The 26,635-nt window shown below is 35.8% G+C and overlaps 1 protein-coding gene and 4 pseudogenes across 1 annotated transcript; all 5 read right to left on the reverse strand.

The window, feature by feature from the left end:
• Positions 1-5,079: 5,079 nt before the first annotated feature.
• LOC147409098 (putative UDP-rhamnose:rhamnosyltransferase 1 pseudogene) lies at positions 5,080-6,687 on the reverse strand (annotated as a pseudogene).
• A 4,542-nt stretch (positions 6,688-11,229) lies between these two features.
• LOC147409099 (UDP-glycosyltransferase 91C1 pseudogene) lies at positions 11,230-12,630 on the reverse strand (annotated as a pseudogene).
• A 2,492-nt stretch (positions 12,631-15,122) lies between these two features.
• Positions 15,123-17,264, reverse strand: LOC147409100 (UDP-glycosyltransferase 91C1 pseudogene; annotated as a pseudogene).
• LOC147409101 (uncharacterized) lies at positions 15,234-15,692 on the reverse strand. The gene has a single exon (XM_086417472.1). The coding sequence runs from the start codon at positions 15,690-15,692 to the stop codon at positions 15,234-15,236; it is 459 nt and encodes a 152-aa protein (XP_086273598.1).
• Positions 17,265-20,446: 3,182 nt separating the features above from the next.
• LOC147409102 (putative UDP-rhamnose:rhamnosyltransferase 1 pseudogene) lies at positions 20,447-22,135 on the reverse strand (annotated as a pseudogene).
• Positions 22,136-26,635: the final 4,500 nt, after the last annotated feature.

The raw sequence follows: 26,635 nt of genomic DNA on the forward strand, positions 1-26,635 counted from the left end.
TCATCACCAAAAATCAGCCCATTTCAAAACTTCTAACCCCATCAAAAATGGTTAATAAAAAATGGACGGTCCACGATTTTTCAACTTGTAAATTGGGGTTAGAAGTTTTGGAATGGGCTGAATTTTGGTGAGGATGATCCCCTTACCGTAGAGATCATCCTCACCAAAAATCAGCTCATTCCAAGACCTCTAACCCATGTTTTGAAAAATGTTTTGCCAAAATGTTTGTCAAAATGTTTGTTGCTGAACGGGACCCATTATATAAGGGAAATGTTCAGCACCCTAAGTTTTACCACACACTTTAACAAACGTTTTTTGTCCTACATGGGTAAGAAGTTTTGGAATGGGCTGATTTTTGGTGAGGATGATCTTTGTGATTAGAAGATCATCCTCCCCAAAAATCAGCCCATTCCGAAATGTTTAGCCCCATGTTTACAAGTTGAAAAATCGTGGCCCGTCCATTTTTTATAAATCATTTTTGATGGGGTTAGAAGTTTTGGAATGAGCTGATTTTTGGTGAGGATGATCTCCTCACCATAGAGATCATCCTCACCAAAAATCAGCTAATTCCGAAACTTCTAACCCATGTAGGACAAAACGCGTTTGTTAAAGTGTGTGGTAAAACTTAGGGTGCCGAACAGGACCCATTATATAATGAACCTACATCCTATACGGCATGGGTGGTGCGTTGAAAACCACCTCCCACACCTCAAAACTTGCCACATAATCAAAATTTCTAGAAATTAATAGATTAGAATGTTCTTTTATTGTTTTTTCTGCCTCTTGATTACGGGTCATGTTTGAGTTGTGGGAAGGACTTCAATCCTCTATTCAAAATGGATACGATCCGAGGTACTTTATATTTTTCTTTATATATATATATTTACAAGAAGGGGTTAGGTAGACATCCAACCAGAATGAGACAACTACATCCTTACATACACGTGACCATATATATATATATATATATATATGGGTCGGGTTCCGTAGACCCCCCATTACGACCACCTTTGCGACACACCATTTTGTCTTATATGGGCAAAAATGTTTGGAATGGGCTGATTTTTTGTGAGGATGATCTCTATGGTGAGGAGATCATCCTTGCCAAAAATCAGCTCATTATGAAACTTCTAGCCCCATGTTTACAAGTTGAAAAATTTTAGACCGTCCAATTTTTGTAAATCAATTTTGATGGGGTTAGAAGTTTTGGAATGGGATGATTTTTTGCCAGGATGATCCCCTCATCACAGAGATCATCCTCACAAAAAATCAGTCCATTCCAAACATTTTTGCCCATATAAGACAAAATGGTGTGTCGCAAAGGGGGTCGTAATAACGCCATCCTATATATATATATATATATATATATATATATATAAAAGAAGGGGTTAGGTAGACCCCCAACCAGAAGGAGACAACTACATCCTTACATGCACGTGGCCATTGACATCTTTACATATAATTTCTTTGAGCTCCTTAGGAAAGTCCAATGGATTGAACATCAAGCTACCATGAGAGATGAGGTAGGAGGCCAAAAAATCTGCAACTTGGTTGCTTTCCCTATATGAGAAGTTAATATTGTCGAATTGTATTATTTTAATAATCTTAAGGGTTCTTTCTTCAGTCCACAACACTATGTTCTCCCCATTAATGATGTCAACTGCCACTTTCGATTCTGCTCTAACCGTTATGTGTCTTATGTTAAGGCTCAAAGTCATGTCAATTGCAACTTTCGATTCTGCTCTAACCGTTATGTGTCTTATGTTAAGGCTCAAAGTCATATTTAGGCCTTTTTGAATAGCTTGTAATTCATGGTTGATGACCGATTTCCCTTTGGTGTTAATGGCAAAGGCTCCCACCGTGTCTCCACTGTTGCTTCTGACGATTGCACCTTCTCCCCCATCATTACCTCTAAGAGAGCCATCTGTATTCAACACATAGCTTCCTTCTGAAGGCTTAGCCCACGTGCATTTCACTTGGCTACTATGACTAAATTTGGGGTTGAGCTCCCAAGAGACCATGAAGGCTCTAGTGGAGAATGAGTCTACAATGCAATCCTCCAACCTAAGAGCTCTATGGTGGACATCTCGAACTATCCTACTTTCCAAAAATTCTAAAGGAAGGTAACTATTCTGAAATAACCGTATGCATCTTTCCACCCACAAGTGGTGGAGGAATGCGTTGAATGCCAGTTTCTTCACTGGGGAGCTCAGAGAATTCCCTAGAGCATTGTTACATACCCATTCCACCTCTCTAGTCCATTCCTTGTTTGAGCTATGAAGGTTGGATTTTCTTAATAGTTTCTACCATAGCTTGAAGGCAAAGTCACATCCAAGGAATATGTGATCTTCATTCTCATTAATATTCCTACAGAAACAACATTTAGATAGTTGAATTAGACCCATAATTTTCAGCTTATCCTAAGTCTTCAACATTTTACTAAGATTCAACCATGTAGTTGCATTGTGCCTGTTTATATTGTTCGGGAAATAAACTGGGGTATGCCATCTAACCTGAGTACTTTTTCTAATGAAGGGCCTTGTAGGTTGTTTTTATGGAGAAGGTTCCCCTTGTGTCAGGTTTCCATATCACTTTATCTCCTTCTGAGCTTTCTTTATCCAGTAATCTGATGTGCTCCCATTTGTTGCCTAGACTAGTTGCCAGGCACGAGTGAGGACATATTATTTGGAAAGCGTGAAGCACATTTATTTCTCTTCAAAATTAGCTATTCGATTTTGGGTCTTAAAGTGTTATAAATGCACTTTGGGAATAAAACACCTTATGACATTTTAAGGGCATTTTTGGAAAAAGAAAATACAAAATTTTAAGTGTATTTATTGCACTTTAGCGTGTGCCCCTAGTGCACCCATTAGAAAATCCCCTTTATTTTTTTTAATCTATTTCAGGAAAACAGATCAAAAAATTATAATAATATGAGTTGTGCAAGGGTGACACTCCAGGAAACACATCAACAGTTATGTGTGCACCTCCACGTCAAAAATGTAAAAATTGCTAAATCCAATGTCATTCTAGCATTGATGTAATAATAAATAAAGGTAAACATAAAACCCCTCCATCACACCCCGATGTTTTTAAATTGATAAAATTCCCGTGGACCTTTCTCTTATCTTATAGGCTAATAAAAATTAGGGAAAATTACATAAATAACACTAGTTGAGGGAATTTTTTCTAAATAGTTCCTAAGTTTTGGGTGATCCCTTAATATCCATTTAGTAAATTTTTTCTTTGTTGATAGTCCATTGACCTCATCTCACGTTATAATGCTATGGAATACTCAAACTACCCTTTTTTTCTCATCTTCTTCTCGTACTTACGATTTATTGTTAATGACAAATGGAAAATGATATATTCTTACTTTTGAACATTTAAATGTGTTTTTCGATTTATTTCAACTGTTTATATATTTTTTAAAAAGACCAAAATTGAGATTCTAATATTTTTGAAGATTTCCTCTTAACTTTTTATTCGAGTGTTCGTTTTGCAACTATGATTTATGCATTTTGGGTATTTCAAGAAGATCTATCCAATATCAAAGCCCTTATAAATTGAATAAAAAAAAAGGTATGGATCACATTTACAGTGCTGAGTTCACCTTTTATTGTTGAGTTCAACATTTTTATTGTTGAACTTTACACTTTTTTATTATTGAGTTCAATGTTTTTTATTGTCAAGTTCGAATTTAAAAAAAAAATTTTATTGAGTTCAATACTATAACGGAGAATATAGTTGATATATCCTCCGATAGAATTATATTTTTTGTCGAATTTGACAATTTAAAAAAAAAATTTAAAGTTCAAGTCGAAGTCAAGAATATAATGTTGAATTCGAAAATAAATATGTTGAACTCAACAATAAAAATTGGTGAAGTCGACACTGTAAATATGATCCAGATTGTTTCTTCTTCTTTTTTCCTTCAATTTTTCAACTTCAATATTAGATAAATCTTCTAGAAATACTTAAAAAATGCATATATTATAATTGCGAAATGAACACTCAAATAAAAAGTTATTATGAAATCTTCAAAAACTTTAGAATCTCAACTTCGTTTTTTCTTTTTCTGTTATAAATTGTCGAAATAAATTAAAAAGTATATCTAAATGTTAAAAATTAGGAGTATATCATTCTTCATTCATCATTAATGATCAAATATTGTTGAAAATAATTGCAATCGTCATTGAAAATTTTAAGTATGTGAAAAAAGATAAGAAATAAAAGGTAGTTTGGGTATTTTAAAAATATTGTAACAAAAGATGAGGCTAAGAATATTAGGCAAGAAAAAGTTCAGTAAATGGGCCACCAACCTACCTCTCAAAAGTTAGGGACGATTTAGAAAGAACCCCCCCATCTCCCCCCCAAAGTGTCTATTAAGTAGTTTTCTCTAACAGTTAAGGAGTCAAAATTAAATCTCCAAGATTCTAGTATCACATCACATGGCATCGTAGATAGATTTGTCCCATAAATGTTTACATCCGAAAATTAAGTAAGCGAAATCTGTCCAAAGGATGGCTTCTCAGGAGTTGAAGTATCTGATTCAAGCTTCAGTCCATGAGATTGATCCGATATCTTGAGAAGACGGGGGCTCATCATTGATGGGAGTGTGGACATCACCCACAATAAAACAAACGTTAAAATTATATATAAGTTGCCCCACGTTCTTTAATCGGGTTCAAGCATGATGTTTTATGGAATTGCCGCACCAACATGTATGCAATACATGAGCACGTATTAAGTTCATGATTTGATCCATGACATTTGATATAATGAAAAAGCGATACAAAGGTAAATGTACATAATTTTCTCGTGATTTTCTGTTGAAATTCTTTTAAATTATCTACTGTTTTGATCATTGGAGTTGTTTCACAGGACCACCTCCATAAAATCATGAACTTAATGGTTTCTTCCACAGGACCACCTCCATAAATCATGAACTTAATGGTTTCACAGGATCACCTCCATAAAATGGTTTTTCTAAGAATAATTAATCCTTGGCTATGGGTTATGGAGATGGATCACCTATCAAAAGATTATGCAATCAAGACCTAGTGAAATTGATAACTAACTAAGAATTTGTATTTATCTTTCAAGGTTTAAATAACAACCGTCCACTAAGTAGAAACATAGACTTAAAACTTAAAAACTAGACAACAACAGTTCCCATTATCCTGTACTCCAAGTATTTGGGTAGCTAACTATTTCAAGGGCTACTTTCTTTGCTACATTGAGCCGTAGAGTTTCTGTTTCTAAGAAATTTCACAAAGCCATCCATGTAGTAGCTATAGTGAAGCTTCTCATCCATAAACACAGATCCCATCTCTCTAGCTTTGATCCTCAGACTTTCTCCTTCTTCCTCCACCATGGCTTTCTTCAATGCTTTCGCGATGTCAGTGCCATTGAAACTCCCATCTTCACTTCTATCTACTTCTACAGCCAACCCTTCTCCACCAATAGCCTAGCGTTCAAGCCTTGGTCAATCACCAATGGCAACACCACAAGTGCGTGCCCATGCTGAAGGGTCTCTATGATGGACCCCCAACCTGAGTGAAACAAGGACCCTCCAATAGAAGGGTGGGCCAGAATATCCAACTGTGGAGCCCAGCCCATAACTACTATCCCTTGGTGGGCCGTACTCTTCCGAAAATCGGATGGCAATGCATCATCATCATTGCTTACCCACATGGGTTTTCTCAAGGCCCATATAAATGGAAAATGGGCAAGCTCAAGCCCACGGGCTATCTCATACACTTGATCTCTACTCAATTTCACCTCACTCCCAAACCCAACGTACACCACAGACTTCTCCCTTTGCTCATCAAGCCACTTAAATATCTTTCTCTCTTTTTCTTCTCTTACCTCATGTTTTGGCACGTGCACAGGTGGAAGTAAACCAACCGGAATAACCGGTTTCCGGTATATCTTCTCGGTCAAATTCAAGTAATCGCCTTCATACTCCTTGCAACTCCGGATGGCCACCGCCTGAGATGCTCCTAACGTCAACGCTATCCGGTCAGCATCGGTCACCCCAGACGCGTTTTGCCCAAAAACTCCAGGAAACATGTCACGTGCCTCGTGAAGTCGGTAGGCGACGGATGACGGAATCGTAATCCATTCTGGTAGAGATGTCATACTTTCCGACGATGACCATATTTCCCTTTGTCTCTCACCTGTTATAAGGTACTCCAGAGGCCCAAGAAAGGAGAGGATAGCAGCGGAGAAGACAGAGAACATGATTTGTTGGATTCCGAATTCCCGAGCAATCTCAGCCATCCAATAGGGAGCGAAATCATGGATGATCCAATCAGGAGATTCATCAGCCACAAATTGCTTGAATTGATGGCGCAAGAGGTCGTAAGCAACCTTGAGATATTGGATTTGATCCATGGAAAGGTCGACTGTGGCCTCTGCGTCTTGAGGTAAACCTTCAACTGTTGGCAAGTGAAGCTCTACGAAATTTATCAGAGACTCTAAATTTGGAGGAACTTTGGGAAGTCTTTGGATGTTTCTAGAAGTAGAAATGAAGGAGACTCTGATTCCTGATTTGGCTAAAGAGATGGAGAGTTGGAGAAATGGGATCATATGGCCGAAGGCCAACCATGGAAGCATGGCTACGTGAAGATCCCTTGCCATATTCATATTGTTGAAACTTGAAAGCGGAGGTTCCTAATTTATTTATTTGAAAACATGGTGATGTTCATGCTTTTTTTACTCGGTATTACGTCTCGTCTCGTTCAGCTCCGATACAGAGTTGACTTGGACGATACGTCTCGTTCGACATTGAGACAAAGGATTTTAACCATTTAAAAATTTTAAAAAATTCTGAAAAAACTTAGAAATGATTTTTTTTTTAAATGAACCCAAAAAAATATAAAATTAAAAAAAAAAATCGATTTGGAAATGAAAGAATAGAGGATTGAGGATTTAACTCGTTTGTCTCGATTAACTTGGACGAGATTTTGAAACTCTCGTCCGATACGTCTCATTTAACTCGTGAGTTAAACATGTTCTACGCTGTTTCATTCGTATCGCCCGAGATATTGAAAAAAAGAAATCCCTTAGTGTTCAACGTGATTTGGAGTTGGACCATTGGAAAAATTCTTTAGTCTTTTAACTTAGTATTGGTTTGACTATTCTTTCCTTATATTACATAAATAGAGAAAAAAAAAAAAAGATAAACATCTTAGTGTCCAACGTGTTTTGGAATTGGACCATTGAAAAAATCATTTGGTCTTTTAACTTAGTATTGGTTTGACTATTCTTTTATTTTATTATATAAATAAATAAAAAAAGAATGAAGAGAAACATCTTAGTGTCTAATGTGGTTTGGAGTTGGACCCTTGGAAAAAGCCTTTGATTTTTTAACTTAGTATTGATTTGACAATTCTTTTCTTCTATTACATAAGGGAAATGTTTAGCACTAACATTTTGGCAAAACATTTTTCAAAACATGGGTTAGAAATTTTGGAATTAGTTGATTTTTGGTAAGGATGATCTCTACAGTGAGGAGATCATCATCACCAAAAATTAGCCCATTCTAAAATTTCTAACCCCATCAAAAATGGTTTACAAAAAATGGACGGTCCACGATTTTTCAACTTGTAAACATGGGACTAGAAGTTTTGGAATGGGCTGATTTTTGGTGAGGATGATCTCATCACTGTAGAGATCATCCTCACTAAAAATTAGCCCATTCCAAAACTTCTAACCCATGTAGGACAAAAATGATTGGCTAAAATGTTGGCCAAACTGTTTAGTGCTGAATAGGGACCCATTACATAAATAGAGAAAAAATTAAAGGAGAGAAACATCTTAGTGTCAAACGTAGTTTGGAGTTGGACCCTTGGAAAAATCCTTTGGTCTATGCACTTGTTAATTTGATCATTCAGTTTCTCTTTTTCTACATAAATAGAGAAAAAAAGAAAGAAGAGAAACCCCTTAGTGTCCAACATGATTTGGAATTGGACCCTTGGAAAAATCTTTTGGTTTATGAACTTGTTGATTTGAGCATTCAGTTTCTCTTCTTCTACATAAATAGAAAAAAAGAGAAACCCCCTAGTGTCCAATGTGGTTTCGAATTAAACCTTTGGAAAAATACTTTGGTCTATAAACTTATTGATTTGACAATTCTTTCATTTTTTTTCAATATTTTAATCACATATGTTTGACCTCATCGAAATGATTTTCAATGTAAATTTTGCCCTCCTTTATTTTTGCTATATCACACTCATTTTCCTTTTAGAGACAATCCATCCTATTGGTCTATGCATTTCTTTATGTCTTTGTAAAAGTCATTGGTAATGCACTTGTTCATGTCTTCATGTAAAACAAACCATGACTCCACTTTAGAAACAACCCATCCCACCTCTAGAGTTATGGATCCCCTTATGGGAATCATCTGGAGTATGATACCAAAAATAAAAATTCATTTCAATGTACCTGCACAATATTTTTTTTCTAGTATTGAATTGTAAAATTTTTAATTTCATTATATCTTATCCTTGAAATTTTAATCACTTAAAAGAGTGATTTCTTCACTATAAGTAAAAATTAATTATCTCACCCCCAGACTCATATCTCAAGGACGATCTCCTACTTGTTTTTTTATTCAAATATGTGAGAATTTTTAAAATTAAGACTCTATAACAATCAAGTTGGTAGGAAAAAAATCAGAAATACTGAATTAGGGTATGAGACAAAAGTTTTTTTCCTGTGTGTTGGTATATGTATTTATAGATTCCTAGAGTCTTAGTAACTTTTTTTTTGAAAATCTTGCACATATTCTAAAATTCTACTTCGATTAGGATCTTGTGGTCTTTATATTATTGATTTCGTGATGAATTTTCATTTTTTCTTTATTTTGTTAATCTTCTTCTAATTTGGTTTGATAATTTCACTCTAATACAGATCATGTAAATCCTAGGAAACTTTTCGTTTAAGATCTGTCTTTATTCTCTTACTAATTATGTAATTTGCACAAAAGCTTTAGGTCATGTTAAATCGAGTGCTTCAAATTCTTATACTTGTCACTTAGACTAAGTCATCTTAAAGAATTATCTAAGATGATTGATGGATGTCTTAGTTGCTAAACTACTCACCCATCGAATGATTCTACTGACTTTAAGGATGAAACACATGTCACTTCCGACTCAGTGTTGCTTTGCTTTAGTGGTTACGTGGATGCATCTTGTTAGTCCTCGTCATCAAACGTAATTATGCTCTCGCAATCACTTTTGACCAGAAAGTGTTGATTAAATTGTTAGAGGCAAAATCTAACTATCAAGGTAGAGAGACATGTATGTTATTCCATATTAATAAATTTAGTATGATTTAAAAGGAGAATGAAATCCAAAACAAAATAAAACATTTAAATGGTTCATTAATAAATTTCCTAAGACCCATTTGATATATTTTAATAACATTGTGTTTTGACCTCGATGCATCATATTATATTAGATAGATTATATTAACACACCAATTTTTACTTATTTCACACCAATTTAAGGTAAACAATTGTATAATTTCAAAATGATTGGTGTGTTGTAAGTAAAAGTTGATGGGCCAATAGAATTTCTCTGATTTTATATTAAGTATTTGCTTGGTTTGATATTAGCGTTATTTACTTTAAATTTTAGGAGTAAACGTATCAAGATTTAGAATGCAACCTAAATATATAAGACATGTTTTACATATTCCACGTGTTTATTCATGTTAAACACCTCTCCCAAACATGTAAATCTCGTTAAATGTTTCTTGATATATAGAGAGCTTGTTATCTTAGTCGTCTCGAGTGTTCCAATAACATTGATGTAGGATGAATCATAAAAATCTATATAGCGATTATAATTATTATAATTGCTCTTTGATTGTGTTTATGTTATAAAGTAATCCTATAAGTACAATATTAATTTTAATTAACTAGAAGGTGACGTGTGCAACAATTAAGGGTTTATTTGTAATTGCTCTTTTCAAGAGAGAGAAAAAATTAGTTATTTAATGATTTTTTTTTACATAATCAAGAGAGAGAAAGTGAAGAGAGAGAGAGAAAGAGGGGAGAGAAAACAACCGGTCATTCAATGACCTTTTTTTAAAAAAAAAATTGATTTTTTTTTTAAATAATTAAGAGAGAGAAAGAGAAGAGAGAAATACAACCAGTCATTCAATGACCTATTTTTTTTTTAAATTTGAATTTTTTTTTTTTAAATTAAAAGAGGAGAGAGACAACAAATGGCCGGTTTATTATCCTTTTGCTAATTTCAAATAAATTTGATTTTTTTTGTGAAATAACTTTTTTATTCGATTTTTTTTTATAATTTTCCCTTTACTTTATCATATTTGTTGTCGTGATCTACATCACAAAATTCAAATTCAGAGTGTTAATTTGTTACTTAACAAACCTTAGAGGGCATATAACTATATCAATCTTTGGCATCCAAAAATATGATCTGAAGCCCCATAATTGTTGAGGAAAAAAGTCTAAGAATTTTGATTTTTTTTTCTTTTTAAAAATCAATTAATTTTCACCGTTGAATTTTAGTTTTAAATTTGGGAGTTCAATAACCCTCCATTTTCAATAGCTTTGATCAAGCTCAAGTTCGGTGGAGAATAGCTTTCATCAAACTCAAGTGCGGTGGAGAAAGGTTTGGCTGTAGAAGTTGAAAGAAGTGAAGATGGGAGATTCAGTGGTACCCAAAAGTACTGAGGAAGGCCATAGTGGAGGAAGAAGGAGAGTGGGTCTAAGCTAGAGAGATGGGGTCTGTGTTTATGGATGAGAAGCTTCACAATGGCTACTACATGGATGACTTTGTGAAATTTCTTTGAAACAGAAATTCCATTGTAAGAACCTCACACTCCTTGAGATTAGTAAAATTGCCAAATCTAGGCATTTAGATCCGGTTCAACCTAATCCAACATAAATCCAATTCAAACTTGGATGCCACATGGACGGGGGTCAGGAAACTTTCGTTACTAACTTCGTAAGGAAAATATTTTTCTTAAATGAATTGGTTGTGAGCGACTGCAGAGTTAAGTTTTTTGGTGCACGCAGGAACATGGTGAATGTCTAAAATCTAAATCACGGTCCAGCCCAATTAAACAAGGGTCTGGTTCAACCAGTTTGATAAAATTTCCATTCAATCAGAGGTTCTTAAAACATTGATTTACATTGGAAATAGAAGAAGTTTTAACTGATAACCTATAGTACATCTTATACTACTATTATTTATGTAATATTTGTCCATGTATTTGACAACAATCCAAATACTTGACAAACCTGTCTATATAGTTGTCATGTAAATCCTGATTAGCAAAAATGGTCCTCATCTCCTCTGCCTTTGGTCTTATGGGTTCTCCCTCTCTCTCTACCATGACAAGTCTCATGGACTTTGCAATAGCATCTCTAGTGAAAGAACCATCTTCATTACTTTCCACCTCAAGCCCAACTCCTTTCTCAACCAATAGTTTAGCATTCAATCCTTGATCAACCATCATAGACAATAGAATTAAAGCATGACCATAAGAAAGAGACTCTATAATGGAACCCCACCCAGAGTGAAACAGACATCCTCCAATAGCTGGATGAGCCAACATCTTTAATTGAGGAACCCAACCAATGCAAACCAAACCTCGAGCCGTAGTTCGATCCTGAAACCCACAAGGCAAGAGTTCCAAATCATCTATTCCTTCTGGTTTCTTGAGTGCCCATATAAAGGGTAGCTCAGAGAGCTCCAATCCTAAGGCCAATTCATGTATTTGGTTTGTAGTTAACTTGTACTCACTCCCAAATCCAACAAAAACAACAGATTTGGAGGGTTGTTTGTCTAGCCACTTGAAAGCATCACACCATTGGGTCTCATTAGTTTTACTTGAATTCTTATGTGGAGACAATGAACCAATTGGAAGAACTGGTTTCTTGTAGAGTTCTTGAAGGAGATTCATATATTCTCCTTCAAATTCTCTGCAACCTCTCACCACAACAAAATCACAGTTTTCCAGTGTTGTTGCAAGTCGGTCACCACTCGATTTTCCACTTACATCAGGAACATTTAGATTTCGGCAGATGGGTATGGCTTGATACAGAGGGAAGGCCACAGTTGAAGTGAAAGGGAACCATTCTGGTGCTATTGTAAACTCTTCGGGTTTTGTTCGGTAATTGGACTTAAGCTCAGCTGGTGGACCTAAAAAGACAAGTGTGGCGGCAGAAAATACACTAAAGAAGGCAGATGGGATACCAAATTTCGAAGCTGTCTTTGGGATCCAATCGGGGACAAAGTCGAATACTATCAAATCTGGTGAGATTTGATCAATAAGAATTGAAAAAGGAACTTGTAACTCATCATATGCTTTCTTCAGATATTGAACCTGTTCTATTGGAATGTCAATTGTGGCCTCGGCACAATCTGGCAAACTTTGAACTGAGGGCAATGGGATTTGCAAGAGATTTATATGGTTAGCTAAATTTGGAGGAATGGATGGTAATCTCTGGATATTTCTTGGGGTGGAAACAAAGGAGATGTGGATACCCTTTGTTGCTAATCTCTTGGAGAATTCAAGAAATGGTAGAATGTGGCCAAATGCCAACCAAGGGAACATTAAAACATGGTGATGTTTTGTAGCCATATTGGCTTAGCCAGGAGAGCTTACAACACCTTCAATGTGAACTGGGAGAGATCTTGGGATTCCTTATAAATAACACATTGTGCAATTATAATGCTCAGGAGCTACAATTATGGAAGCATCATCTTTAGATGAAAGCAAGCTTAGCATTTTTAACTTAACAAACACAATAGTGGCATGTACTAAGCAATCTTTTTGAGATATATTTTTAGGGTGATTTAGACTCCCCCCCCCCCCCCCCCCCCCTCACTTTTTGGTGAATATTAGATAAACCCCCTATATATGTTAAGAAAATAACGACATGCCTCCCTTGATCTTGGACTTCTTAATACACTACTGAAAAAAAGATCTAAATGCCCACATCTTGAACTCTTAGACAAAAGCCCTCGATTTTTCTTCCAAAAAGATGTCATCTTCAAGTTGTTCCATTCGCATATTCTCATAACCTGTTAGAATCTTATTGTCAATTCATATTTTTCCACCTAACATTGACCCTTTGTAATAAACCAAAATCCCATTGTTTTCTTCCCCCAAAACCCTATTTTATTTTCTTTCAAAAATCAGATATCTTGAAGCTCTTCAATCTCTTTAGATGAGTGGTTATCTATTCAACCTCATATCCGGTCCATCATTTCTACCGTGTCGATAGGTACGGGTAGACTCTAGTAAAAAATAAAGAGAGGATATAACAAAGAAATTTATGTGGTTCAACAAGATTGCCTACATCCATGGACGATGATGAGATCCTTTCACCATCTCCATGAAATCCAGGGTTACGATCTCTCAATCCCACTTCTTCTCATAGAAAATTGAAAATCCCTCATCAAAACCGAAAAACAAGTTTACTAAGAATTTATAGCATGTACCTAGACGAATTAGTTGTTGTCTATTTTTACGCACGCAAGTATACGTATCGAAACAAGTAATAAAGTGATAAGAAAGTATCGTTCCCACGGAGACTAAATACCAATCTATTGCTAATTACCAATTTATCTCACTCTAATTTTATCCAAACAAAAGTAAAAATAGGAATTAAAACTAAACAAGAAAACTAACAAAGAAAATAAACTTGCAGATTTAAAATCAATGAGTGATAAAATCTAGGTTTATAATTTCCCCCAAACAATCCACTTGATTTAATTCTCCTTCCCTCTATGATAAATTAATCCACTATGATTGTCATCCAAGAACACTAAATTCTCTACAAGCCTCTTCCGATGGTCATGTAAAAATACCCTTCTAGACTAATTCCCTATATGCCTATGAGAATCAAATCAAGAAGAATTCATTAAGAATAAGTTCTCATAAGGAATGCACATGCAACCTGAGTATATTCCTATCTCAAATTAACATATGTTAATCTATCTAGGTCATGAACACAAATAACTCTGCCGATATTATTAGGGTTCACCAAATCAATTCAATCAATGATCAGTTAATCAAATCGCATTAAACATTGGATAGAATAAACAATCACATGTGGGATCATAGAAGAAAGAAAGAAAACTAATCAAATATCATGAATGGGTTCCATTATAACCCTAGAATAGAAATTAGTTCTTCATTGAAAAGAAAACAAAATCACAAAAGTATTTAGCCATTCTTAGATTACAAAATTAAGAGAAGAGTTAAAGTTAAAGAAGATAAAACTCAAGAGCCGATCTCCAATTCCCGTCCTCCTTCTCAATCTTCTGCCTCCAAGAAAAACCCCAAAACTTCTGTCCCCAACTAAGGGTTAAACTTTCCTATTTATAGATATAGAGTCATTAGGGTTTAAGAGTTCCAAAATCCGTCTCTAATTCGGTCACCACAAATTAACGTGTAAAGCTGGAAACGTAAGCAGGCCATGACCTCCCAATATATCATGCCGCGGCTTGAAGACTTTTTAGCTTGTATGCTTAGCTTCCTTCTTCCGAGAGTGAACCAATTTGAAGTCAAAATTTCTCCTAAACGTATGCACTTATCCCAATGTTCCATATTGTTCTTAATCTGTAAAATAAGCATAAAAATCAAATAAAAACATATAATCACATAAAAAGTATAAAACTAGCTAAACTTAAATAAAAACAACTAAAAGACTCTAAAATTAACAAAATATTATATTTAAAAGTGGTTAATTCGTAGGTATAAAACCTACTCATCATTAGTCCCTAAGGCAAAAAATAACGAAATTGTGAAGAAGTAACGCCAAAATTGTTGGGGTACGAAGACAAATCAGTCCCTTAGAATCGCTCTTGATTCTACTGGGTACTCAATGAACAAAAAGTTGTAAAAACTCATATTTGTAAGACACAGTAAACACAAATTTTTATATTTTACAACATACCGAAAAGGCCTTTATTTCATTTTACAAGGCCTTATTAACAAGAGACAAGGAAAATGGAACATCGATAGTAGTTTCAAGTTGCAACAGACAACACCATCCTGATCCTTATAGGACCATTGATGGTGGTGGCTTGATTGCCCTTACGAGGAATAATATACATTGCCCCATTTTGTTAAAAATGACCAACAACACTGAACCTTCAATGGCTCTCTCTTTTTTTTTTTATCAGTAAGCTGAGGTTATGAATGGCCTCACCCTTATATATTAAAAATAGCTAAAGTCAAAGATAACAAACATTGAGATCCTCAATGAGGATATTATACAGATCCACAGGAACATTTGAAGAATCTAAAATACATAAGTTATCATTAAAAGTTCCTCTTCTTGCTAACCAATCAGCTGCTTTATTTGATTCTCGCCAAGAAAATTTCAATACAACTGAATTAAAGCCTCGCATAGCATTTTTTATCTCTCTTACGAGATTAATTAATTTCCATGGAATATTCCATTTATCCTTGATCCCTTTGACAGCAACTAGTGAATCTGAATTTACAATTATATCCGAGTACCCTCTCATACTCAAATGATTCAAGCCTTTGAGAATTGCATCCAGCTCTATAGCTATTATCTTCGTATAATTCGAGTGACCAAAACCAGCAGTGACCATTTCTCCATTATTGTTTCTTGCTGTAAAATCAAAACCAGCACCATTTTCTAACAAAGATTCATCCGTGTTCATCTTGATAACGCCTATGGGAGGAGGATTCCATCTAATAAGTTGACTGTCTTCAATGGCTCTCTTTGCACACATGGTTTTGGAGGTACTTAACGAAATTCTTTATATATTGATTGTTTAAGTCCTCATTATGAAAAATCTCTCCCGTCTCCCTTGCTTTGGTCCTAAGTATCTCACCTCTTCATCCACCATTACCATCCTCAACGATTCACCCACTGAGTCCCTACTAAATGACCCATCTCGCTCGTTCCTTGGTATCTCCAATCCAATCTTCCTCCTTTGTAACACCCTAGCATTCAATCCTTGTTCTGCCATGAAGGGCAACATAACAAGGGCTCGCCCGAACGCAAGAGCCTCAATGATCGAATTCCAACCACAGTGAGTCAAAAAACACCCAGTCGATCTATGCGCCAATATCCTAACCTGTGGAGCCCAACTCTTACAAACAATGCCACGAACACCAATTCTATCCTCAAACCCATCTGGCAACTCAACCGAGTCAGCCTCTACTGAGCCAGGTGGTCTCCTTAGCACCCAAAAGAAAGGCAACTCAGATAGCTCTAGCCCAAGTGCCAACTCGGTCACTTCTTCTTGACACGAGTCACCTCTCTCCCCAACGCTAAGTAAACCACAGATGCTGCCTTCTGTTTGTCTAACCATTCACTTATTTCCTCCCACATCTCATCTTCTTCATCCTTACTCTCTTGCGCTGAAGGAGGAAGTAGACCTACTGGAACAACTCGTTTCTTGTAAATCTCGTCCTCGAGAAGACGTAACCAATTCGGTTCAAACTCCATACAACTTCGAACAAACACGACATCGCAACCATTTGATAGACAAAGCCATCCTTGAACCCTCGGGCACACCCGAAACATCCTCTCCAAGATTTTTGAAGGCTCTTATAATCTCATGGAGGTGAAAGAAAACTTCACGAGGGAAAGGAATCCATTTGGGCGCGACAGTTAGATCTTCGAGAGATCTAGGTGAATCTTTGTGGAGGCCCATCATTGAAGATGGTGAACCAAAGAAGCAAGCTGATGAAGCATTAAATAAACAGATAAAAGCACAACGAACACCAAGTTTAGCTGCAAGTGGGGGCAACCAGTGTACCGCAAAGTCGTAAATGATCCAATCTGGAATCGATTTTTCTAGGAAATTAACTAACGGACCCTCCAACCCATCAAAGGCCTTCTTGAGGTAATTAACTTTGTTGCTTGGAAGATCGATGGTAGCTTCTGCATTTTCTAGTAAGTTTTCTTCGTGAGGTAAAGGAAGCTTCACCAAATTTATGAGAGAGGATAGGTTTTGAGGGATCTTAGGGAGTCTTTCGATGTTTCTTGGGGTTGATGTGAAGGAGATAAGGTGACCCTTTTGAGCTAAGCACTTCGAAAGCTCTAAAAATGGTATAAGGTGACCAAAGGCTAACCATGGAAACATTACTACATGAAGTTGTCTGCCTTCATTATCCATGGAACCAAAGATGGATTGAGTTTTGGTTTGAGTTTGAGTTCTTTGGCTCTTATTTATCTAAATTTCAAAATGGAGATTTATTTTATATAAAAATTGCAATTATGACAACATAACTTGTCTTAACGCAATCTTCTTGTTTCATCTGGACTATTCAGTAGGACATCTGTGTAAGAACAAAAATGCAGGTTAAGCGAGATTCCTTCCTTCTATAGTTTTACAATCGACTGGTGTCGACTTTTTTAGACTTGGTTCCATTTCAAAACATCGATGGAAGCAACTCTCCAAAGTGATCAGTTAAAAAATTCACCGACTTGGGTTAGAAGTTTTACTGAGTTATAGGGTTATATTTGATATTTTCGTGGAGAACAAGATACTAATATCTATTATTAAATAGTAATTATTAATTTTCATTAATAAATTGGAAGAGTGGGTGACACAGGATTTACTGTGCTTCTCACAATTCTGACATGGAGATGCATACATAACCGTAGATAGTTTTTACTCGTATCGCGAGGAAACACATCTATGATTATGTGCACATCACACGGCAGACTTGTGAGAATCGCAGTAAATGCCGTGTGTCATTCCAGCATTTTTCTACAAGAAATGAAATCACTGTTTAGTAGTTAGATCATGGAATCTGTCAACATGCAAGTCTACATCATTCCTACACTGCTTATTGAAACTATGGGGTTTAAGTTCGAAATTTAGTCTATGATAATTGATAGATAAGTCCATCAAGTCTAGACTTTGGAGTTTGGTTGTTCAAATTTCAAACTTGATTCAATTAAGAAAAAAAATTAGATTAATTTTCAAAAAGTCTAATAAGATTTTTGACAAATGGTGATTAATTTCCATTTCCAACTCTAAAATATAAATAATCTGATTGATTAGGATGTTTTGTTTTATAATTGATTGTCTACCAAGCAAAAGATGATAAGCATGATATTTAACTATGCAGGGGCGGAGCTAGAATTTTCTTGCATTGGGGGCAAACTATTTAGTTTTTTTTTATTAGAAGTTGACGAAAATGATATTTTGATTATTTCCAATTAGTCCATGAGAGGGACAAATGAGGAGGGAGGTGAGGGAGTGGGGCAAATAGGGCATGCAATTAGTTGAAAATACATGGGTATCTCAAAAGTTCTGGGGACAAGGGAAATTGCCCCCACTGACTCCTTGTTAACTCCGCCCTGATAATATGGAACAAAATGAGGTTGGATGTGGTTAAGAAGGGTAACCTGGTTTTGTTGTTCTCTTTTTTGTTTTTGTTTTTTTTTGACTTTTGTACCTCTTTGTATGATCATCTCGATCGTATATGATATTATATATATATATATATATATTATAATATGGAAATGCCTGTTTTCCTCATGGTAGATTGGTAGACTGGACTTATTAATTTTTATTTGGGGATGCCATTCTATTAATTAAAGAAACAAAGAAAGATATATCAACATGCTTTTAAAACTTGATTTCACGTGTTGTCTCGTCCAGGCTTGATATCGAGTCGTCTCGGTCGAGTTTTCCGATACGTTTGAGACATCTCGTTCAAAAAATTAAATGTGAGGTATTAAATCTCGGTCAAAAAAGTGACTTGTGAGTTGGTCTTATTTAGCTTCGATACCAAGTTAACTGGGCGATACGTCTCGATCTCGGACGAGTTTTAAAATCATGTATACCAAAGGCTCCTGATAGCAATTTCTTGATCACTGTGGTGGAGTACTTTTGTGTTATCCTAACACCTGAAGATCATCAAGCCATTATGTTTGATATTGATCTTTTTCATGGTTGTCAGGCATCAACGTGGTTCTTGTCAATGCGCCTCCAAGGCTTAACTTAGGTTCACGTTATTTATTAATCCCCTTAACTAACCCATCATCTTCTTATTTATTTGACATTTTTCTCCTGACTCCTTTTAGATAGTTTGCATAATTGCATTGTATTCAAGTAACCCAACATAGATGCAGCGACGAATACTTGAGAAGGATAGAAGGAGTTGATACAGTTACGAATAAAAAATTACATAAAAACCTACTAATTTGCTAATTAACATTCGACGGTAACCTATAGGTTGCACTGAGTTTTAGTTTGAACGCTTAATCTATCACTGGGCAGGAGGAGTTCAACCCCAACTCTCCACACAAAATGGAGGAGCAAGATATAAGCTGAGGAGACTATGTAAAGGTATAAAATGAAAAAAAGATAATAAAAGAAAATAAAGAAGAAGAAGAAGTGGGATTGCAGGTCCCATGAAATGCAACTTTAAGTCTTTCACTTGACTGAAAATGCCAATTGCGCATAGGAAAAATTGAATATACCATTCTTCGACCTAAAAAAAGTGATTTTTTCAGTCTTGAATCGATCGATTTTTATCTCAATAACACCAACGTCCTCTAACTTATCAAGCATAGATCAAATTTAAAACAAAAAATCGACGAAAGGATTTTTTAAAACCACGATCAATGGTTTTGAAAAGGAACAGTCCTTAAACTCTTAAATTTAAAGAGTATAGATTTAGTCTTTTGTTGATGTGGCCATATATATCTCAACCGCTTAAAAGCACTACAGGAAAAAAAACAAACTACTACAGAGGATCCGATCCCGAAAAATACTAACCACAAATATGTTTGACGTTTTCTATAAAGTAACAACCAAAATGAGAGAATACTCCTAACTATTATAAAAGAAAAAAAAATGGATGCCTTGATATAAGAGAAATATATTTTTCCTCTTATGTCAATGGTACATTTGATGGAGAGCCTCAGACATATCCTTCAAGGTTAGAAAAGTCCTTCCAAAAAGCAAGTTTGGTGAAAACTCCTAATTTCACCCAAAAAAAAAAAAATAATAATAATAAAATAAAAAGAACCAAAAAAGAAGAAGAGGTTATTCAATTTGCACATTGGCTGACATATCATGTGATGATAATTTGTTTGGAAAAACACTTTCCTCACTAAGTTAGTTTGGAAAATTCCTTCTGTTGCAACTATATGATTTTGGATTTGGAAAGATTGATGCTCAATAATTAATTTTTCGAATGATTTATTGAATTGATTTTAAGATTGTTAGATTGGGTAAACTGTTCATTTGGTTTAATTTGCATAAAATATTCATCTAAAAAAATTATGTTTAATTTTTTGCATTTATTTGGTGAACAAAGCACCTGCAAAATTTTGTGGGAATTTTCTGGAGATTTTACCAAGTACTCGATCTACAAAAAGTTGTAAAAGCTCATAATTGTAAAACACTGGAAACACAAAGTTTTATGTTTTACAGGCCTTATAGACAAGCAAGAAAGAGAGGGAGAATGGAACATAGAAAGCAGTTTCAATTTGCGACACACTGTTTTATCCTTATAGGACTAATTATGGTACATCACACCATTTCGGTACAAATGACTAACAAAGTTCATTTAATGGTTCTCTTTGCTCACATGGTCTTGAAGGTAGTTAACAAAATTGTTTATATATCGATCATGTAATTCCTTACCATGAAAAATCTCTCTCATCTCCCTTGCTTTGGTCCTAAATATCTCACCCTCTTCATCCACCATTACCATCTTCAATGAATCACCCACCGAATCCCTACTAAATGACCCATCTTGATCGTTCCTCGGTATCTCGAATCCAAGCTTCCTCCTTTGTAACACCCTAGCATTCAATCCTTGTTCTGCCATGAAGGGCAGCATAACAAGGGCTCGCCCAAACCCAAGAGCCTCAATGATCGAACTCCAACCACAGTGAGTCAAAAAACACCCAGTCGATCGATGCGCCAATATCCTAACCTGTGGAGCCCAACCTCTACAAACAATCCCTCTAACACCAATTCTATCCTCAAACCCATCTGGCAACTTGACCGAGTCTGCCTCAACCGAGCCAGTTGGCATTCTTAGCACCCAAAAGAAAGGCAACTCGGATAGCTCTAGCCCAAGTGCCAACTCAGTCACTTCTTCTTGATTTTCACCTCGCTCCCCAACGCTACGTAAACCACAGATGCTGCCTTCTGTTTATCTAACCATTCACTTATTTCCTCCCACTTCTTATCTTCTTCTTCATCCTTACTTTCTTGCACTGAAGGAGGAGGAAGTAGACCTACCGGAATGACTTGTTTCTTGTAAATCTCGTCCTCGAGAAGATGTAGCCATTTCGATTCAAACTCATTACAGCTTCGAATAAACACAACATTGCAACCATTGAGAACAGAAGCCATCCTATAACCGTCGGACACACCCGAAACATCCTCTCCAATAATTTTGAAGGCTCTTAAGACCTCATGGAGGTGAAAGAAAACTTCACAAGGGAAAGGAATCCATTTGGGCACAACAGTTAGATCTTCAGGACCCTTCCATGAATCTTTGTGGAGGTTCATCATTGACGATGGCGGGCCAAAGAAGGAAGCTGATGAAGCATTACCCAAACAGAAGTAACCACAAGGAATGCCAAGTTTAGTTGCAAGTGGTGGCAACCAGTGTATCGCAAAGTCGAAAATAATCCAATCTGGAATCGAGTTTTCTAGGAAATTAACGAACGGGCCCTCCAACCCATCAAAGGCCTTCTTGAGGTAAATAACCTTGTTAGTTGGGAGGTCGATGGTAGCCTCAGAGTTTAACGGTAAGTTTTCTTCCTGAGGTAAAGGGAACTTCACCAAATTTATGAGAGAGGATAGGTTTTGAGGGATCTTAGGGAGTCTTTCAATGTTTCTTGGAGTCGATATGAAGGAGATAAGGTGACCCTTTTGAGCTAAGCACTTTGAAAGCTCTAAAAATGGTATAAGGTGACCAAAGGCTAACCATGGAAACATTACTATATGAAGTTGTCTGCCTTCATCATCCCTGGGTGGATGAGCCATTGAAACAGAGGTGGGTTAAGTTGAGTTTGAGTTCTTGTTGTTAGGGGTCCTATTTATGTTTATTAAGGTATGCAGATTTATTTTATTTTAAAACTGCAATTATGAGCTATGACAACATAACTTGTCTTGATGCAGTCTTCTGGTTTCATCTGGACTAATAAGTAGGACACTTGATTCTTGAGTAAAAACAAAAATGCAGGCTAAGAGAGATTCCTTCCTACCCATGGTTTTAAATCTCGTTCAAGACCGAAACGACTCGTCCAATACGTCTTGGTATCATCCACCAACGAGACAGATAGACAGGTCAAAAGAATTGGACGAGATTTAGAATCATAGTTCATTGTTCTCATTGTTGAGCGAGACAACTCAAACCTATCGGAAAACTCATCCGAGACGATTTGGTCTTATTCATGGACGAGATGAGACGTCAAAACGAGTTTTACAATCATGTTCCTACCGTAGTTTAGAACTCACTGAGCCGACTCAGATTCACGACTGAGTCATCTTGATTTGGTTCGATTCTCCAAATCTAACAAGATATTAAAATATATTTTTAAATATTTAAAAATCCAATTAATAATTAATAGTAATTTGGAATAGTGGTTAGGTCCTGAAATAAATAATGGGTAAGAAATCACTATTTAGTAGTTAGATCATGGAATCGTTCAACATGTCTATGCATCATTCTATTAAGATTTTGACAAATGGTAATTAATTTCCAACCCTAATTATAAATAATTTGATTGATAATGATGTTTGTTTTGGAAACATTGATCTTACAATCCGAAAAAAGTTGATAAGCATGATGTTATAATATCAAAATGCATATATTCTTCGAGGTAGGGCTTAATTTTTATTTGGTGATGTCATTGGATTAAAGAATGCAAGAAAGATACCCAGAGGCCCCACGACAGCAATTTATTCATTGTGGTGGACTTTTATATTGTCCTTGCACTCCAGATCACCAATGCATTTCCTCTGATTCATCTTTTTTTGTTTTCGTTGTCGAGCATAGATGTGGTACATATCGAATATTTCATTCTTAGGTTAGATTCACAGTTAGAATAAAAAGAACCAATCCCCTTAACAAACGCATCATCTTCCTATTTAATGGTCCAATCCCATTAAATCCTAATTTGATGGTTTTCTTTGTCATGTTCCTGTCATGTAGTTTGTGTCATATTTGTGGAGGGGTAAATTTGTATGATTAAGATATGGTTACATGTACGTGGCATCCATAGATTTGTGGCAGATCTCGATCCAAGTGCATAGGTCGACTCATTGAGAGATTGTTTGAGGAAACATGGTCGGTCGAACAATCGGGACAATCTTCCGTAACGCATTTAAGGAACCGATACAAAATAACCATTATGAGGCTCTTGCAACTACAATCTTGATAAATCAGGACCTTTGTGAAATATGCGCGATCAGGGCACCAATTTCAACAAAATTCCAAAGAACCCAATCTAGAATGTTTTTTTTTAAGGGTAATGGGGGGAATTTACAACCTTACATAGGATTTGCCTGAAGAGTCCTCAATCACAATTACATTCAGTTTAGGGAATTCATAAGGATATGACCTAGCTGATTGAACATTAGAATGCACCGAAGCTAAGAGATTTGTTGTCCTGTTCGATTCTTTGAAGATGAAGCAAAAATTTATGACCTCGAAAGAATTTGCCATTGCATAACCCTGACAATGTTGTTGACTTCTGTTCTGAGGTTAAGTTTTGAATCATATCGCATTTCAGTTGGGAGTGGTTCGAAAAGAATTCCTTCTAAAGATCGTGCTTGAGTCATTGTCTATTTTGTGAGTAATAGTAGTGGCTATGCTCTCTCTTGAAATCAATGGCCTTTTGGACGTTTGGTTGAAAAGTTGACCTTTTATTTGTAACTTTAATTGATAACAGATTTCTGGAAGCACAAAAATGTATGCTAAAGGAAAAGATTTGTTTTTTCATTGATTATTAGTATTTTGCAAATCCAGAATGCTTGACAGTTCCATAGAAAATGAGAACCTTCTGGACATTTTTGGAAAGAAAGAGATACTAGTTACAAGGTTTGATTTTAACATAATAGGAAAGGATATTATTGGGATGTGGAACGTATAAAGTGGGGGCAACCCTCTCCTTGCAAGCCGGTTTTCAAGGATGAGTTAGGCCGATGGGCTTTAATACTCCTTAGTAATTGAAATTGGTGCTTGTTTAACTAATATAAGAATTATTTTGAAATAATAGGACATTTTATTAGAAACATTTGATTTTGTTATCCTTCTATGGGGAAAATGTTGGTTTCTCTCAAAGTAACATTTTTGGTGGAGTGCTTTTGTTTTATTTGCCATTTTTGCAAAGTATTAGTCTTGAAATCAACATATGAGTGTGTTTTTTCTCGGGCATCTGCGGCTCTTTACTGTTTTAGTTGTGTTTGTAGTGGAAGAAAATCTGTTCATGTGACGAATACAACTATGAAGATCGAAGTTCTTGAGCATGTTATCAGGTTCTTATAGTGATACTTAAGTATGAGAGTCACCTGATCATCATTCGCAGATCTTATAAACAGAAATTGGAGGGAAGACAACACTTGCTTGTGTTTAACCACTTTTTTGACTTGGGAGTGAAAGTTGCTAACTTACTATGGTTTTTTTTTTTTTTTTACTCCAAAAGAGTGTAGAAATAAATTAGAGATTTTGACAGCAAGTTTTTTGTTCCATCTTTTTTGCCTAATCAATTAATTAAAGACAAATACATCTTTGAAAATTTTAGAAGTAGTAATCTTGTTCTTTTAGAAGACAAAAATTGTTCAACTTCTTCCCATTTTGTTCTTGCAAAACTACTAGTCTCTCTTACTCTTTGAATTATTTTTCTGAAAAGAATCATGTTCACAATAGTCTTCCTTAGGGTATGTTTGATAAGTGAGAGTTGAACTTTCAAGAGTTCAACTCTCTAAGTTCGACTATCGGAAGTTCATGGTAAGGGTTAATTTTAACATCCTCGTTAGGTAGATTTTAATAGTTAAGAATGAATGAAAGGCAAATGATTCGTATTAGGGTTTCATCTTAGAAATCCCTAATTCATGGAGAGAGAGAGAGAGTTGGGCTGGGCATTCATTGTGGTTGGGGTTAGGGAAGAAGAAAAAGGAGAGAGATGGCTAGGGAAGAAGGAGAGAGAGAGAGAAAGAGGGAATATTTAGGGTTGGGACGAGACTCGAGAGTGCGAGAGTTGTCAACATTCATCATTTTTTATGAATGTTGAAATCCTTAAGAAACCGCAAGTTGGAGAGTTTGGCGAGTTTTGAACTTGCATGAGTTGAATTTTCAAACACCAAAATTTTTGCAATTTGCGCGAGTTGCGAACTCTTGCTCGAACCCTCAATTTTCAAATACACCCTTAAGCTTTTCACTTACACTTTCGTCATTAGATTTTAAGCCTTATTAAGAGCCATTTTGCTCAATTGGAATACCACATTGGCAAATCAACATCACATACCTCTAGACTTCATGGAAAAACTTGAATTAAAAAAATCAAAATTTTTTTTTTATACCTAATCCAAGGATTTGAAAATGAAAGACTACAAAACTTCCACATAATTCCCTAATTTGAATAAAAAAACTAACGATGAAAATTAATAATATTTATAGAATTTTTTTTTTTTCCCAAAGTTCATAGAAATTTGTACTCAACAACCTTGAAGTATTGGATCATGATTTTAGATGCCACGAGTTGAACCCGAGGACCCTTACTAACTTATCGTAAGGCTAGTTGTCCTCTAATCTTTTATGCTTTGCGTAAAAGACTGTGAAGTGTGTTGAGGCTGACACTTCGCAAATTCTCATGGACAGAAATGTTTGATGTTTTCCTATTACCTGTTGCACCATTAATTGGGCCCACTAAGTTTTGGATGTTCAAATCATCTCTTACCATATGATTTAGAATAAACTATCAAATTTAGGTGTGTTTGAAAGGGGATAGTTGACCCATGGGTGTCGAAGTTTCAAGAGTTCTACTATCGAAAGTTCATAATAAGGGTTGATTAGAAGTTCAATGTTTGATAGAAAATGAGGGTTAGAGATGAATAAACCAGCGGATAGGATTTGATTTCAGTGTAGAGGATTTGAAATAGGATTTCATCAACGACGTCGTTGTTTGATTGTAGGGCTTAGTGGAAGAAACAACGCCAGTGTTGTTGGATTAAAGACGATCAACAATGGTAGAGGACACAGTATTGAATGTGGCTAGGGAAGAAGCAGAGAGATGGCTGAGACGGGGCTGGGGAAGAAGACGAAGAAGGAGAGAGAGAGAGATATCCCATCGAACTTTGAAAACGACAAAAAGTTTTGAGAGTTTGAGTTTTTTCAATTCTCGCGAGTTGCCTTTTTAAATGCAATAAATTAAAAAGCTCGCGCGAATTAGTAACTCTCATACGCAAGTATCACTCATCAAACAAACCTTTACCTAAGTCCTTATCATGGAACCGTAGATCAAATGCATTGCGATACACAATGAGAAGATTTATGGTTCTACGAATCCCGATGCAAATGATCTGCGGTTCTGTAACGGGGGCGTAGGGAACGATTGTCAGGAGGGGGTATTTGTGCTTAGGTGCTATATAAGGGCATTATACGTAAT

The sequence above is a fragment of the Akebia trifoliata genome, chromosome 2 (genome assembly GCF_017979445.1).
Source record: "Akebia trifoliata isolate Shusen 1 chromosome 2, ASM1797944v1, whole genome shotgun sequence".
NCBI lineage: Eukaryota > Viridiplantae > Streptophyta > Magnoliopsida > Ranunculales > Lardizabalaceae > Akebia > Akebia trifoliata.